Source organism: Cryptotermes secundus, unplaced genomic scaffold (assembly GCF_002891405.2).
Source record: "Cryptotermes secundus unplaced genomic scaffold, Csec_1.0 scaffold2344, whole genome shotgun sequence".
Taxonomy (NCBI): domain Eukaryota; kingdom Metazoa; phylum Arthropoda; class Insecta; order Blattodea; family Kalotermitidae; genus Cryptotermes; species Cryptotermes secundus.
In genome coordinates, this window is record NW_019727129.1 from 23,748 (window position 1) to 40,659 (window position 16,912).

Below are 16,912 nucleotides of genomic sequence, written 5' to 3' on the forward strand. Positions count from 1 at the left end.
TAATTCACGGACGTGTAGCCGTGACCTGTGCTAAGGTTGCAGTGAATTCTGTTTATTGCACACCAGTTCCACTGGCTCTCCCAGGCTAGTTTCCCATTTTGGAGTTTTGGAGTTGTTCTTGGTAATGACCGTTTCTTCGGCTGGCTTGTTGCATTCATTTACACACAGCCACTCGTCATACGCTTCATACCTAGTGTCTTTTAAACGCTAAAACAACCTGCTGTCCTCGTGTAAAACAGCCTTCATTTCGAGATTTAAGCATGCACAGACTGATGTTCGCCTACGCACAAGACCAAACAAGGCGTGTGTAAGTGTAATGAACTGCGTAACGAGTAGGAAAGTGCGGAGTACGGAGGTTATAGAGTGTACTTGTATGACTTCAAACACTTCGAGTTTGATGGATGAGGTTCGGACAGAAGTGGCTTTAGTACGTGTTATTTTCGGTAGGTTCGAATGAAGATGTGTTTGTAATATCGAGTGAGCGCTAAAGGGATGGCTCGCAGTAAACAGGAGGCTTTACTTCTTGAAGAACGTATAGAGAAAATTCGTAAGAAAAATGAAGAAATAAAAAGGCGGCATTTGGTAAGATTTTTTTTTTTTGCCTGTAGATGTAAAGGTGAACAGTTAATATGTGCATCACAATGGTCCTAGAATACAGGACGTGGGGCAAGCCAGAGTACATTGTATCACATTCTGAATGTACGTAGAAATACGATGCTGTTACGGACCATTTCCCAAGAATAAAATACGCGACAGATGATGAAATTCATATACACGATGATAGTTGCTTATAAATTTATATTTAGGGATAGTTATAATATCAGTGTACAAAAAATATATAACTTTGGAAATCAGCGTATTAAGTGTGTGACTATACACATAAATTCCACACACTTTTTCCAGAATCCATATATGTGTGTGAATATACACAACTAGGAAATATCTGTATGTATAAGTGATGTACGTACAACATCTGAAATGAGAGCACAATTACTGCCGTCAGTCATTCGTTTCTTAATAATATAAATTCATCTACAGAGCAGAGGTCATAAAGGTACTGTCTTACGGGATGTGAAGCTGTATAGTTTGGTAGATTTTTACTAACATTGTTCTGAAATGTTGATAATAATCTACTAGACTATGTGGTGTCACATCCCAGAAGGTAGTAATATTTGTATTTACCATTGTGAGATCCTTAAGTTTTGCATAGAAGGTGTGAGTCTGGAATAATTCTTTCATTGTTGTTTTAGACTGTAGGATTTGAGGTTATCATAATGGTGGTAGTGAAGAATTCTGTCTTCTGGGATATAACACTGTGTAGTCCATGAAAGACAACCGGCATTTTGGATGAACATGTTGCCTCCATCATCAAGGCTGAAGAATAAACCAGACGAGAAACCAGCATGAAGGAGGTAGCAAGCAGAACGTGATTAGGTTATTCTTTGACCCTGAAGATGGAGGCAATGTGTTCCTCTAAAATAGTTCCAAATGCAAATCAAATATTTTGAATTGTTTCATTTTTGGTCCGTTACACTATCAATCACAAATTGTCAATGAAAAATCCGTCGAGTGTAACAATGTTTTTAGGTCACTTATTTATCGACACCTGTAACAGCGTCCACGTAGCTTACATACTGTGTACATTAAACAATGCCAGTGTTCTCGTGTGTTTGTAATATGTGCCTCTGATGATGGTTTCTCTTGAACTGAAACATGTAAGGCAAGTGAGATAAATAAGTGACCTAAAAACATTGTTACACTCGACGGATTTTTCATTGACAATTTGTGATTGATAGTGTAACGGACCAAAAATGAAACAATTCAAAATATTTGATTTGCATTTGGAACTATTTTAGAGGAACNCTGCAGTGTTACCGCCTGGTGCAGATATGTTCTGAACACAGTTGAAAATAATCACAGTTAAACAGTTCACCTTCCAGTGAAGTGACTTTTAGGACACCCAGTATTAATAACTTCAATGGAGACATCTCCATTTACACATAGACTCCATAAATATATAAATTCTTGCAGGAGGTGGAAGCAGACAAACAAAATGCAGCAAAGCTAAATGCCTTGGTCCAGGTAACGAGTCCAACTGTGGACTGGCCTATTGGAGGGAGATCACCACCCCATAGCCATGGAACAAGCAGGGCTGTACATTCAGAGCAAAGGGGGCCACAGCAGAATACTGGCAGTAAAAGTGGCTCTGCAGAGTGCTGTACTTCTGGAGAGGTGAGGAAGAAGCAGCCAGGATATTTATGGCAGCAAGCAGTGGCATGATTTATTTGTAAAAGGTATCCAGTTTGATTGAAATTGATCCTTCTTCATGGAAGCTGAGTGATTCTGTTCTCGGAGACATTATTGGAAAACACAGGCAGCATCGCTTCTGCTGTTGCAGCAGCTCGGTTCGAGTGGTCACATGTCTTGTAAGTGGGAGGTGTCCAGTTCTGATCTTTGCCAGATTTCCGAATGTCCTTACTGATGTTTTGTGTTGTTTTCTACAGTCCCTCTAGCAAATGCAGGAATATGTACCTAACATTAGGCCATGACCACTTCCTTCCATGTCCGCTCCAGTCATACTGAGCTGGTTAGTGTAGCAGTATTCACAAGATGCTTGGTTCAAACCTTGTTCAGGACACTGGCTATCCAGACTGATGCTTCTTGTGGTTTTCCTCACCCCCCTCAGCTCCACGTGTTTGTCTTATGGTTTTGTTTGGTTTGTTGGTTGTGGCTGTCCAGTTCAAGGACACCAAAATTAAAACAGATGGTTAACCCACATAACGAAATGTAATCTGAGGCAACCACATATGAGAAACAGAGCTGTTCTACAGTGGTCAGCAAGTCCCTTTAATCACAACAACCTGTACTCCTGAAGATGGCCCGTCACGCCGAAACATGTAGTGTCAATGAAGGAGATGATGAATAAATAGTAACCGAAGTTGTACACAGACGGCATAAAGCAAAACGCAGCGTTGGATTTCTGATTTATTATTCCATAATCATCTTGCTATTTGGTGCTGTATCGTCTTACCACCTTGCAGCATTGTTAACACTTTACTGTTAAGTCATACCATGGAACTGTGTCAGAAATACCAAGGCTGCCTGAGGATAAATACCGTTTTACAGAGAACCTTCGAATACTTTCCTCAAATAACCTTCGGACAACTGGTATATTTCATGTAAAAGCTTGTTCTTTTCTCTAGACTTTAACATGTCACATTTAGTGTCACCTATTTGCAGAAATGTTTTGCTAATTGATTAATAGGGCTATCTTTTCAGATATGCAGTTTTTTTTAAATACCCTGAGCTGATCTAGTTGGTATGTAAACAATAAACTAGTTCTATTACACCTTCCGATTTGTCAAACTGCAGAGATAATAACATGCATCCTACTTTAAAGTACAATATTTTGTATGAAAATATTTTCTTCCACAAATATTCCAGTTTCACGTGTATATAATGACCTGAACACTGTGCATCATTTACATGGCTATTACCCTTCAGATGCTCAAGGAGGACACTATACCAGGCAGTTCTTCAGTTCCTGTGGTCTTTTTTTCAGCAGAGAGATGGCCCCCCTCGAGATTCCACTTCCAAGTTCCTAGTAGACAAAGAGCAGGAGTACGATAGGAGACATTCTCAACAGCAGCCACAGCGGAGGGGAAGGAGTGGTGGATGGAACAGAGGGGCCTTTACTCGAGATAGGGTAATATGATTTAACCCACTTCCTGTTCCCCCCAGTGTTAAAATGCTAAAATAAAGCCTTCTGTTACATCCTGAGAGACCTACCCATGTTCTTTTCCTCATAAAGGAATCCCTTTATTCATCCATTTTCCAGAATTGGAACATTCAAGCAGTGTTGCATATTAGGTGCATTATTCTTTAAAAATCAGTTTTTATCAAAGGCGTGAGTTCTTTTTGCGGGATTTTTTTTTTTAAACACAAGGGAACATTGAACACGTTCTTGGTGGCAAGTTTTGTTCATAACACAAAGCATATGTTTCTACACTAATGTTAATGTAGTGAGGCACTGACTGCTCCGTCTGTGGCATGGTGCTTTCTGCAGGGTAAAAGGAGTTCCCCTCAGCAAGGTCGAGGGAGAGATGTCCATCTACCAGAGTATGAGGCATGGAGAGCTGAGAGAAATCGCATTGATAGCGACCGAATCAGTCGTCAGAGAACTTCAGAGGGCCATTGGCGTCGGGAATGGGACAATGAAAAGATAACACAGGAGTAAGTAAAACATTCTGGTATGTGATCATGACAAAGACCTGTATCTCATCAACTAATGAGGACTTTCATCAACAGTTGATAGTCATTCAGCTGACCAGCAAATCCTTTTATCAGTATGGAACCTGAAGGTTCATCATATCACAACTTATCTCTTTAAGATCTGTTTTAATGTTATCTTTCTGTCAGTGGCTACATCTGTCTTTCAAGTTGTCTCAACATATAAATTTTTCCCATGAAAATCCCAGAGATGCACATCTTGGTTTAAGTCTACATGCTACATGTCCTGCTCATCTTGATTTCCTAACCCCGACAGTATAGCACAAACAATGTGACTTAGCTGTTTAGGAAGGTATATGCGAATGTATTCAAGAAGCAATGGTTAAACAACTGTCAGGACTGTTATCTCCTTTGTGGTATAAGTTTTATTAAAATTGGTGGAATGACTATTGACACTTCAGTGGGAAAGTCTGGCAGTGTATCTCTAGCTATGGCTTCCACATATAACTCTCCTGTTGATCTATTCTTATACACTATGACACATGAAGGACACTGAAATCATGATTTTGCTGAAGTTACACTAAACTGTTCTGGAAATAAAGCTTGACAGAATACCAATGACAACAACAAAAACAGTCTGGGGCCAGTGGTTGCATAGTTGGTTGAGGCACCATGCTAAAAGCCAGGAGGTCATGGGTTCAATTCCCGATGAGATCATTGGATTTTTCTGTTGAACTAATTCTTCCAGCCACAATATGGCCGTGGGGTTGACGCAGCCTCTAACAGAAATGAGTACCAAGAATCTTACTGGGGGGTAAAGGGCAGCTGGCGTTTAAGCCTGACAACCTCACTTCCATCTCTGAGCGGATTGTCTACAAAATATGGGAGCCTCAATGTCCCACAACCCTATGGGCCTCCATGGCCTGTTACAGAGATGACTTTACTTTTTTTAATAATAGTCTAGAGGTATCTCTTTTGGCAAAGATTAACACTATAATACTGATTGAATATTACTGTTTATAGCCGCCATCTTTAGTTGTGAAACCAACAAGCGTTGCCCTGCTTAGAGTGGTTATATGTAGACGGTCAAAAGATTGTTTTTTTGAGAGCAATTTGATCCCTACTGTTGGCTTGCTGAGGCCTTTGTAATGAGATGACCCACCCTGATGGAAACATTAATAGATTTTCTTATAAAATTTGCAGACAAGAGGGCCAAATACCAGAGGCTGTAATGTGTATATGAAACCTGTTGTCTATGAGAGATGAAAAATTTGTTGTATTGTGCAATCCATATTTTTGCTGAGGGCCTAAAGAAACTTAGGGTTCAACACTGGGTAATCCAACAGGCTTGACCCTTTAAAGACCAGTTGTTCTATACGTACCACGTGCTCTAATGTGCTGAAACTCTGCATTCTGCTGACAGAGTATATAAGTATTATGTTTCATATCATTCCCACAATAAACAGTGTTGTTTCCCTAAATAGAATTAATCAGTTGATTTTTGTAGTTGAGAAGTATTTTATTTCCTGTAAGGTATGAACTGAATTCTTATATATTATTTAGAAGAAATTAAGTCCTTAATATTTTAAACACCATGGTATTCACCTAAGGAAAAAATGTTGATTCTGTTAAATACTACAAATTTCTCATTCATTTTTGTACAGGGAGGAAGATGTGAGAGGAACAGCTAAAATGTCAAGGAGTGGTGGATTTCACAGAAGTAATACTGTCTCTCATCCTTACGATGATCATAAAGTGCAGATAATTCAAGACCGTAGGTATATTCTGACTGAGGTTTTCCTTGTTCCCCCCCCCGAATAAATACCCAGGTTGTTTGTTAAATGTTTGAAGTTGCTGATTTCTGCTTGTTATATGTTTATCTCATCATTGTATACCATCTACTTACTAGTAATACATGGCTCATATCCAGCTAGTTTTGTCTTAATATTCATCTAAGAACAGTTTCAAAAGCAGTGGCAGTATGACCAAAAATGAATGGATAGATGTATTGTCTATTGTATTGTCAAGTGCAGCATTTATTTAGCATTGAACAGCGAGAGAATGATTTCATTCTTTGAACTTGAAAGGATTGTGGAGAAATCAGTTTTAGTCTGTTTCAAGATATTATTCCGGTATTTGACAAGAGGGATATGCTACCATTAAGTACCATCATCTGGGTAGCAGATAGGACATCACCTGAATGCAAATCAGATGTACTGCCACTTAAAATAGCTTGCTCACTGACTGAAGATGAAGTTTATATTTAATACTTGTACACATGTTTGCCTGTGTTATGCACTTATGCCTACTTTTAATATTCGAAGAGGTAAGGTTACTAGTGAATGTGTGTGACTGTTGTCAAGTGTCGTAGATTGAACCAGTGGATAGATTTTCATAAAGCCTGGTATCAGTATCATATCTTTTTAGATTGCCTCATGTTGATATTTTACAAATATTTGTCATTTTTAACACTACTATGGTGTATATAGTTAGGTTAGCCCTTGTGAAAACAAAGTGATTTATAATCATTATTTTACAATTGAATGTTTATTTCCTGCTACATGTTTCAGTCTCGTAGGACCATCATCAGGCAGTGTAAAATAGTAAAATATTGACTGATTATAAATCACTTTGTTGGCTGCGCCATAGCTCAAGTGGTTAGTCGCTGGCTTCCCACCGCGGTGGCCTGGGTTCAGTCCCGGGTCTGGTCAAGTGGGATTTGTGGTGGACAAAGTGGCACTGGGGCGGATTTTCTCGGAGTACTTCAGTTTCCCCTGCCAATTTTCGTTCCACCAAATTCTCCATCATCACCATCTGGGGCAGGCTGCAATAGGCCAATCAGTGGCCCCAGTAGGACTCCACCCCCAGTAAGCGAATTAAAAAAAAATCTCTTTGTTGTGGCGACAGCTAACCTAAATATATACGTTTGGGACACGCAACAGGATGCACGCTGTGAAGACTACTGTGGTAAATGTGCAGATGTCTGAGGTGAGAGTTACAGTCATGCTTTTTTGGGTTCTGGAATTCATCGCTGTGGCAGACCTTCACAAAATAATACAACTTTTCTTGTTTTCTTTTTTATACAGTCTGAAATGAAGTTGTGGCTGGAAAAATATCTCTGTATAGCCTTCAGTTTGAAAATAATGCATTGCATGTGAAATTTGGCATTTATGTTGTGCGTATAACATATAGATGTTTTCTATGATCCTTTCTCTTATGTTAAGATGAACAAACACGGTAATAGTATGAAACTGAAAGGCTCTCTCTCGGGTTGTGGCAATCTGTGCACAGAAATCTGAACACAAACATGCGAAAGACTTCTTGAAGGACTCTCTGCAAATAATACCAGGAACTATTAGGACTAAGCAGGTGCCGATTGAGATGTGATGCTATTTCTTGAAAGGATGCCACTTCATACAGGGATTGGTAAAGAGCTCTGGTTGTAAAAGGTGCCATAAAAAGATGAAATATCCTCACATATCTTGTGTAACTCTGTGTACCTAATTTAAGATATAGTTGCTTGGGACTCTGTTATGAAACAGGGTGACTATCCAAATGTCACACTAAGCAAAGCATGGAACCGCTGTAGAGCTAATTCAGAAAGGTTTGAAGTTTGTGGTGAAAGGGCCATTTTACCTCACTCCTTGTATCTACTCTGATGTGTAATGTAATACTAGAAATAATCATTAATTTGTATATTTATTGATATATTTTTGTAACTTCCGCAAGCCACTAAATAAAGAAGGAAGAATGTTTAAAGAAAAGTGGCTTCTACCTTCTTTCCTAAATTTATTTATTTTATCTTGCATATATATCGTAGAGAGAAAGGTATGTCCTGGTCATTTGATATTTATTTATATCTTGAAGTATCCTGTTTGAAAATTTAAAGATGCATGTTATGGCTTGATAAGGAGCCAGAATAGTGTAGTTGGTATAGTTACTAGCTACGGGCTGGACAGCCAAGGTGTCAGAGTTTGAGTCCTTGTAAAGTCAAGAATTCTCTCTTCTCTATGTCATCCAGACTGGCTCTGGGGTACACCCAGCCTCCTATCCAATGGGTACTGGGGGCTCTTTCCCTGGGTGTGAAGTTGACCACTCACCTGAAACTAGTGTCAAGGTCAAGAAAAAGTGTGTGTATATATATATATATATATGTCCACTCCTTCGTACGCCTTCATGGTGTAGTGTTTAATTAGTTAAGCACAGGTACAACTTTACTTTGTTATGCTCTTGTAAGGTATAATGTATGAGTTGTGTGTTCTGTTGTGATATAAGACTTTTTGTTTGAGCAGTGGGTAACAGGTAATGCTTACTTTATAGGCGTGAGGCCTGGAGAAAACTCATCATCTAGACTCTCCCGGGTATCAGAGAGGGGTGGAAGAGGTCATGGCATGTCACAGGAGAACAGAGGCAACCTTCGGGGAAAGCGATACATCCGAGCCCAGACCAGTCCAATTCAAGGTACAAATTTTTGTTGACACGATTTTTGAGACCAGAGGCACAAAGTTCTGTGAAGAATATATGATGTTTCCCCTTTTAGATGGAAGGCAGCATACCATAGTCAGTGAAGTTACTATGCTATTGGATTTGATTCCGTGTCAGGGGTAAGAGATTTTTCTCTTCTCAACAGCCCACCCAACCTCTTATTCAGTAGGTAAAAGACCCTATTTCTCTGGGATAAAATGGCTGTGGCATAAAGCATGTGACATGCATTCACCCAGTGCCAAGTCTGAGAATGTGTGAAGCTGTACCTCCACTTCTGCATCCATCTTCATGTCATGGCCCTTAATTAAGTACAGGGACAACTTACCTCTACCATACCCATTTTAAATGCCTCCATCTGGAGGCACTATCGCTGATCTACACTTTACAGTTCACTGTTACACACACACACACACACACACACCAGGGTTCTCAGATGCAGTCTGTCACATCCTGGCAACGGATTTCATGACATTAATTATCACACATAAAGTCTTCTCTTCAGAGGCTGATTTTATCAAATCTCAACTGAACTCACTGCCATCTCCTCTCGATCATCTTTGACTGCCGTCTCCAGTGACTCCCACAATTCTATCTCAGCTGGCTTTGGATCCTCGTTATGTAGCCTCATGTCGGCCCCATCAAAAAACGTTGTTTCCTAACAATTCCTCTGTTGTTATAGATGTGTGTTTGCCTTGCTGTTGCATAGAAATGGTGATTTGTCTATTGTTGCGTGCATGTTCATTTCTGCGGGAACCTTTTTACCAAGCCATTGCCTAGCAATGAACTATTGTGGCTACAGGCATCATGTCACAATATTGTCTGCATCAGTATAGTGTGGCAGGAGCCCACTTAACAGAAAACATTGACCCTAAGATCTGTATTTTTTCTATAGACATTAACAAAGCATATTTTCCTGTGGACCATCGAACAGAGTGGCTCATGTACACAGCTCCCTAGTAGCTGTCACTTCTCGCCCCACTCTAGAGCACTGAAGTGGACAGTGTCATCCTGTTTCCCCTCCTACCGCCTTCACCCTGAAGATATGGACTGCGGTGTACACAGAAATTTGTGGAAATTTTTCAATATATGATGTGGCTTAATCTTGAAAGCCGAATTTACATGTTACACATGGAAATAAGAATCTAAGGACAGTAATACCTCTGCAGCTGATTAGTTTCATGTCTGTAGTATAAATATTAAGACTACATAAAAGGATGTGAAATTACAAAAGTGACATCTGAAACTGTGTATGTACTTCAGGTTAAATTTCTGAACAATTCAAAATTTCAGGAAATGTTCCATGTTCTTGCTATTTACCTTCTTTGTGAGATATTTTCAAAAATAGAATTGTAATAGTGGGTATTTTTTTCTATATCAGATAATTTTATGTTCCTTTTTTTTTCATGGACTGTGATGATTGCCTTTGGGAAATTGTTTTAAAATTATTCATGTTATGTTTAATACTTGTCTGCAAGAATTTGTTATTACATTTCAGATATCAGAGAAGAAAATGCTGTTGCTGCCCACAGCGAACGCACTGTGATTAGCACTGGAGAGTCAATAAAGATATCTGTTGCTAATAGTTCTCCTGCACCTCCTGTCAGGAGCGTCAGAGGTTTGTAGGCCTTAGGGAAATGTAGAAGAAATTTATGATATTCCAAAATGTGTGCATGTGGACAGTAATAAGATTCTTTTAAGAACAAAGATAGAGGTTTTTAAGTGTATGATCATTGAGTGGATTGATGACATGGAGATGGAGAGACAATATTGTGATGAAAGCCATTGCTAGACAATGGCTTGTTAAAACACCGTTTCTGGGACAAACGTCGGTTGGTGAGCAACGCTAGGTAAACACTGCCTAAAAGTTTGAATAATAGCAGAAGCAAATATAATCCATTGCTGGACAATAGGTTGGTTACAGTGGTATTACAAGCATATGTGGTACAATGCATTCATGTAACATAGTAATGGAACCCTTTGAGACGGTGATATATATTCGGTCCGCATGAAGTTAGCTCAGTCTGAGATGCAGACATCCAGACAGAGTTCGAGCGAGTCATACTGGTGAGATTAAGAGTTTGAGAGACTAGAGACTTCAAGATTCATTTGACAGACATCGTTTAAGGAAGCAGAATAGCTGAAGTGTTACCAAGCAGCAACTAAGCAAATAGACGTTGTGAGGATGGAGTTCAATGTGTGAGCAGTTATAATAAACTGTAACTGTAATACAGTCATCCAGTAAATCCAGTCATCAAATCTAGGACCCACAATTATTACTCATGAAACCCCTTAGACATGGCAATATTGTCATATATTTGGGGTGTGGATTGGAAATTGGATTTATAGCCACCACTCAGAACTGCACATAATTACAGCACTACTGCTAATCTTCACACCTTACAAATCACCCCAGCACCCGCTAAGCCTTTTCCAGCCTGCTGTCTCAATCAGCCGTTCCCTGGCAATGGCTTCTAACAGTGCAGATTCTTCAGCTTCCCATGCTCAGGTCCTCTTTGTCACAGCTGCCCATGCAGAACTCTTGTCAAAACACAATTTGCTAACAATCCCTCTATTGTTTCTTGTGTATTTGTTGCCGCAGGAATGTGTTTACGGAGCCATTGCCTAGCAATAAACGTCTCCTCTGTCTCCACTATTCTGGCCTTCAGGCATCATGTCACAGTATGAAAGAGAGTAGGAAAAGACTGGACTAGATAAAAGAGGGGTGTCACTGACTAAGATGGTTTAGGCAGAAATGCTCCTGACCTGCATGGGGGGAAGGGTCATTTGAATCTCATCTGGGACAGTGAATATCTTGATTGAGGGTTTCCACAGCTTTCCTCAGGCCTTCCAGGCGAATGCTGGGATAGTACCTTGAAATAGGCTGCTTCCTTCCACATCTTTTCGAATTCGTCACCCGTATTCATTGTATCATTCAACGCTGTACAGTCTGAGTTTCAGAAATTGTCATTACATACACCAAATGGATGAAAAAACAAACAAAATGAATATTAATGGAAAGGATGGAGAGGAATGAGAAACCATGACACATCGGTGAGTGGCGATCATGATCCCATATGAGTTATAGCTGACTTGATACAGGTATGACAAAATTTTTCTGCTTTTTAAAGGCTTTGTTCACTCTGTTCCAATTTTAGCTTTTCGGGGATGTTACAAGATCTCATTCATATATATTCTTTCCCCAATTTTCTCTGATGTTTCATATCAGTGAAATGTTATTATCATACATACATTTATTTTTAAAGTAAAAAAGGATGTAAACTGCTGTTTATCGAACTGCATTTCACATAATTTTAACACCTAAAATGGCTGTTGGCTGAGATATGTTTGGATTTTCTCATGATTGCCGGAGACAGTAGAAACCCCTACACTTTTATGCTTACGTTCTTCATTTGCCTTGAAATCAGTGCCCCCCCTTTACAGCAACAGAAGAAATATAAAATCTATACTTACATGGAGATTCTGACATGACACTTGTTAGCTTGTCCATTTATTTATGGACACACATTTGTTTATGGTTTACTTAACGATGCTCTCCGTAGTTCAGACTATCTATTGTATTGAATGATGGGATGATGAATGAATAATAAATTGGAAAGGATGTAAAAGGAAGTGGTCATGGTCTACTTTGAGGTACTATTCTGGCAACTGCCTGGAGGAACTGCAGAAAACCACAAACCTTCAAGGTAGATGAGCTTGAAGTTGAAATTTGAACCCAGGATCTCTCGAATATGAAATAGGAGTGTTACATGTTGAACTGTAACATTGAGATTGCTTATCTAATTCAAGAGAAATTCCATGGCTGGACTGTACATTTGTGAGGTAACTAGTCCAGACCACACAGAGATTAATGTCATTTGAGATATGTTTCTGAGAACATCAAAAAGGATTAGGGCAGCCACACACCAACTGTGTCAAGACAAGCATCAAGACATGAGACAAAAGATGCAGTCTTGCTTCATTCGTGATTCATCAGCATCATGACTCAGACCAGTGTGCAGCGGTTTTCTCATTCGTTTCAACTGTGCTCCTTTTTTGCATCATGTCGCAGACATCGTGTCTTGACACATGCCGGTGTGCAGCCTACCTTAATGTTGTCTCAGTCATTATAGTCCACCCAAGACATATGTAATTTGTAGTTATGATTGTATGTCTTTGTTGGCCTGTTGCAGTTAATGCCCCGCTAGTTGCTGGCACAGGCCGAGTGGGACCACGGCAGAATCTGTGCATCAGTTACAGCAGCCAATCAGAGGATGAAGTCCCTCCTCGCAGAGTAGAGCTGCGGCCGTGTAGAACTCCTTCCAGTCATAGTAAAGCACCTCCTGATGCCGGCATTAGTAACCGTGCTGGTGCTGCTGCTTTATCAAAGCCACCATTGCCTCCTGCAGAAATGAAACAGGATCCCAAACCAAAAAGAGAGCGCCCTAAGAGAGTAGAACATGGCACCAAGCTGAGAAAACAGAGAGAAAAAGAAGAGATTAATACTACAGAAGTATCTAAACGTGTGGACAAGAAGGAGGAAGAAGAAGAAGAAACTGTGACAGCAGTGGAAAACTGCCAGAGGGAAATTGAATTGGGAGGTGATGATTCATGGGAAGATGTCACTACAAGTGGAAATGATAGTGCATGTGAAGAATTATCACCACACAGTAATATTGACTCCACAGTGGATGCCAAGTCAGCAGAATTGAATTCAGGCATGCTTCTGAACACAGAAGTGGAGCCAGAGATGGTTCGAAACACACAAGTGAAATCAGAGATGACTCAGAACACAGAAGTGAATTCAGAGCTGCTTCAGAATACAGAAATGAACTCAGAGATGGTTCAGAAAACAGAAGTGAAGTCAGAAATGTTTCAGAGCACAGAAGAGGAGCCAGTTATGATTCAGAAGTCACAGTTGCTTCAGAACATGGAAGCAAAATGTTCGATTCTTCAAAACACAGAAGTGAAGACAGGGAATCTTCAGAATACAGAAGTGAAGTCTGGAATGGATCAGGACATAGAAACAAACCGAAGTATGATTCAGGACACAGAAGTGAAGTCTGGAATAGAAGCAAATCCAGATGTGATTCAGAACACAGAAGAGAAGCCACGGAATCTTCACAATACAGAAGTGAAGTCTGGAATGGATCAGGACATAGGAGCAAATCCAGGTATGATTCAGAACATAGAAGTGAAGTCAGGGAATCTTCACAATACAGAAGTGAAGTCTGGAATGGGTCAGGACATAGGAGCAAATCCAGGTATGATTCAGAACATAGAAGTGAAGTCAGGGAATCTTCACAATACAGAAGTGAAGTCTGGAATGGGTCAGGACATAGGAGCAAATCCAGGTATGATTCAGAACATAGAAGTGAAGTCAGGGAATCTTCACAATACAGAAGTGAAGTCAGGGACACTTAGGCACAAAGAAGAAAAGATGGGGATGCTTCAGGCAGATGGAAGTCATTTAAATAGTGAATCAGATAATTGCATAGGAGTCTCAAAAGTTACTACAAACAGCAAAGTGCGTGGTACGATAATGCAGGAAGTTGCACAGGAGACTCTTATGTCTGAAAGAAGTACAGATTTTAGTGAAATCAAAGATGTTTCAGAAATTTACCTTGATAAAACTCATTCAGATATATTAGTTAAAACTAAGGAAGGAACTATGAATGAAACTACAGAACTAAAAGAGAAAGAAAGTGTACAACTTGTAACACACACAGAAAAGGGGCTGGAAGGAGAAATTGAAACAGGATCTTGGAATGGATGTGAACATAATGAGGGCCAAGGGAAAGTGGATGTTATTAAGACCACTGGAAGTGGATCATTGTCAGATAGTGTAGCAGCAGCTATTGTGCCTGAGGAAAAGCAGGAATCTAATATATAAATGGAGGTAAGAATGGCGTGTTTGTGACATCTGGCCACCAGACTGCTCTACCCACCTGTTCGTCCTCATGAGTTCACATAAAAATATAACTGTAAGGTATGTCCCATCTGAACTGGTAGTGCAGTTTTCCTTGCAGGCATTAAATATTTGCCGGTTTTAAGGAGGCCTGATGATGGTACATTATATGTAATATTACTGGGAATTTGGCCTTCCTCTGTTGTTCTGTATTCTGAAAACAGAATGTAATGTTTTCAAAACTGGATATATTTCTGTTTTCAGGTGATAAGGTCAGGCAGCATTTACTCAGTTGAGTCTGCTAGAAAGAACTGATCGCTTCATGAGTGATGGTGATCAGTATATTGGCCCATTGAATCCCCCCCTCCCTCCTTGAATGAACTTATCATGTCTGGGCTCTTCAGTAGCAAACAAAGTGGATGAGAAACAACTGCTTGTCTGCAATGTTATCACAATGTGGTGCCTCTTCTAAGAAATATATTGAACCACATAAAAGGAGTTTGATACCATCTTAATAAAATTCAACCATAAATACATGAATCTTCTAAAATAGTGGTGTTCCAAATTTTGATGGCCATCTATATTTTGTGAAGTCTTACTTCAGTTGATATTTTGATAGATCTAATTTTGTTGATATTTATGACTGATGTCTCAAGTGTATATTGAGAAATCTGCTTTGGAACTGGAGATATCTGTTTTGAGTGATATTTTGAGAAATGAAATCTGTTTGATTTGATATTTTGAGGAATTCTCTTTTTTTATTTGAAAGTGTTTAAAATCATATTTTGAGAAGTCTGTTTCATAATTTATTATTGTAATGGCGACCTTTGACACCAAAATTAAAATCTGTTTCTGTTAATATCTGGAGAAGTCTGTTTTATTCGCTTAGTTGAGAGGAATTACTACATTGGTTTCATATAATTTCAGAAGGGAAATTAATTGTGACAAATCATGTAAAGTTTTTAGCTACATAATGGTAATGAATATAGAGTAATTGTATGGAGAAAGCAAGGAAACAAGGAATTTCAGGGCAGAAGTAATGGATAATTTATATAAGCTGTGGATCCTCAAAGTAATGTTTCTCTATTTAAGGTTTTCCCTAATTTAGTGTTCTCTTCCATTTGGCCCAAATCAATATCAGTGTCTAGTTACCTATATGTAAAATTTTCCTCATTTTAGAGTTCCAATCCACTGCTCCAAGAAGGAAGCTTACTTGTGGGTTTCACTGTACTCTGTTGTATCATGGAATAATACTGTTTGGGAACTACTGCTCTGAGAACATGTAAAAGAATAGGAAAACTGGCATTGCAACTTAAATTTCAAGAGGAAATTCACAATGAATTTTCAGTAGGTGAGGGCTATTCTTCCTGAGCTGCAGCTCCTGCACACAGCAGCACCATGGACATGAGATCCAAGTTTCGTAATCGTCTGAACTGTCAATGTTACCGCTTTTAGTTCCATTCCCTCATAGTGTTGCATCATGATCACAAGCACCAGAACACAACACTGTACACTTTGTACTTACATATCTAACGTATTAACTCTGTGTGGGGAAACAGTGCATCTCTTGAAAATCAGATATGTTACATATTAGAAATTATTTACATGCTCCTTAGTACACTCTCCTGATTAAAATATGTATTTCAAAGATAGATACATACTATGATTAGATTTCACTTTATTACGAACATATCCTTCAATATACATGCTCTACATATATGCAAAATTAAATACAATTATTCAAACAATTTGCAGATTTCCCTCCGATGTAAATTTGACGGTACCTGTGTACCAACATCAGCATTCGGCAATACCCAGCCTGTGGTTTAAATAATATATACCCTACAATCAATTATAATAATAATAGGGATAGCGCACAATGTGCAAGTTTAGTCTTTACAGAATTGAGTTAATGATGTGGGTCTTTTGGCACATGCTAGCATATGGTATCGTTCACACTTGTTTCCACACAATTTGCATACACAGTGTTCTCCTATAACGAGGTGATTTTGCACACTGCATATCCTGTGGTGGAAGCCATGGACAACAGATCGCGTCATCAGAAGTCTGGGTGTAGTTTGCACACATTCATTCGGTGTTACCCATGGCGTCGGTGAAGTAGAACTCCGGCCATATTTCCTTCCTCTTAACATTTAGCTCCTGTAGGTCATCATAGGCCGCTGTATTTACAATCAATTATCGATTAACACATCTAATATTAGATGTATACAATATCTGTAGGCATATTTTTCAGTTAAATTTCTTCATATCCCCCGACGCAGGTGCGACATC

The 16,912-nt window shown here is 39.3% G+C and overlaps 1 protein-coding gene across 3 annotated transcripts; it reads left to right on the plus strand.

The window, feature by feature from the left end:
• The first annotated feature begins 76 nt into the window (after positions 1 to 76).
• Positions 77 to 15,487, plus strand: LOC111864550 (protein IWS1 homolog). 3 transcript variants are annotated; one of them, XM_023851876.2, is made up of 9 exons: positions 77 to 582; positions 2,032 to 2,232; positions 3,563 to 3,706; positions 4,067 to 4,233; positions 5,895 to 6,004; positions 8,551 to 8,691; positions 10,211 to 10,330; positions 12,906 to 13,936; positions 14,087 to 15,487. In XM_023851876.2, the coding sequence occupies exons 1-9, from the start codon at positions 493 to 495 to the stop codon at positions 14,603 to 14,605; spliced, it is 2,523 nt and encodes an 840-aa protein (XP_023707644.1). In that variant the 5' UTR covers positions 77 to 492; the 3' UTR covers positions 14,606 to 15,487. The 3 variants fall into 3 exon arrangements, with proteins under 3 accessions (XP_023707644.1, XP_023707642.1, XP_023707643.1); XM_023851874.2 differs by having other exon boundaries at positions 86 to 582; positions 12,906 to 15,487; XM_023851875.2 differs by having other exon boundaries at positions 86 to 582; positions 3,566 to 3,706; positions 12,906 to 15,487.
• The last annotated feature ends 1,425 nt before the right edge of the window (positions 15,488 to 16,912 follow it).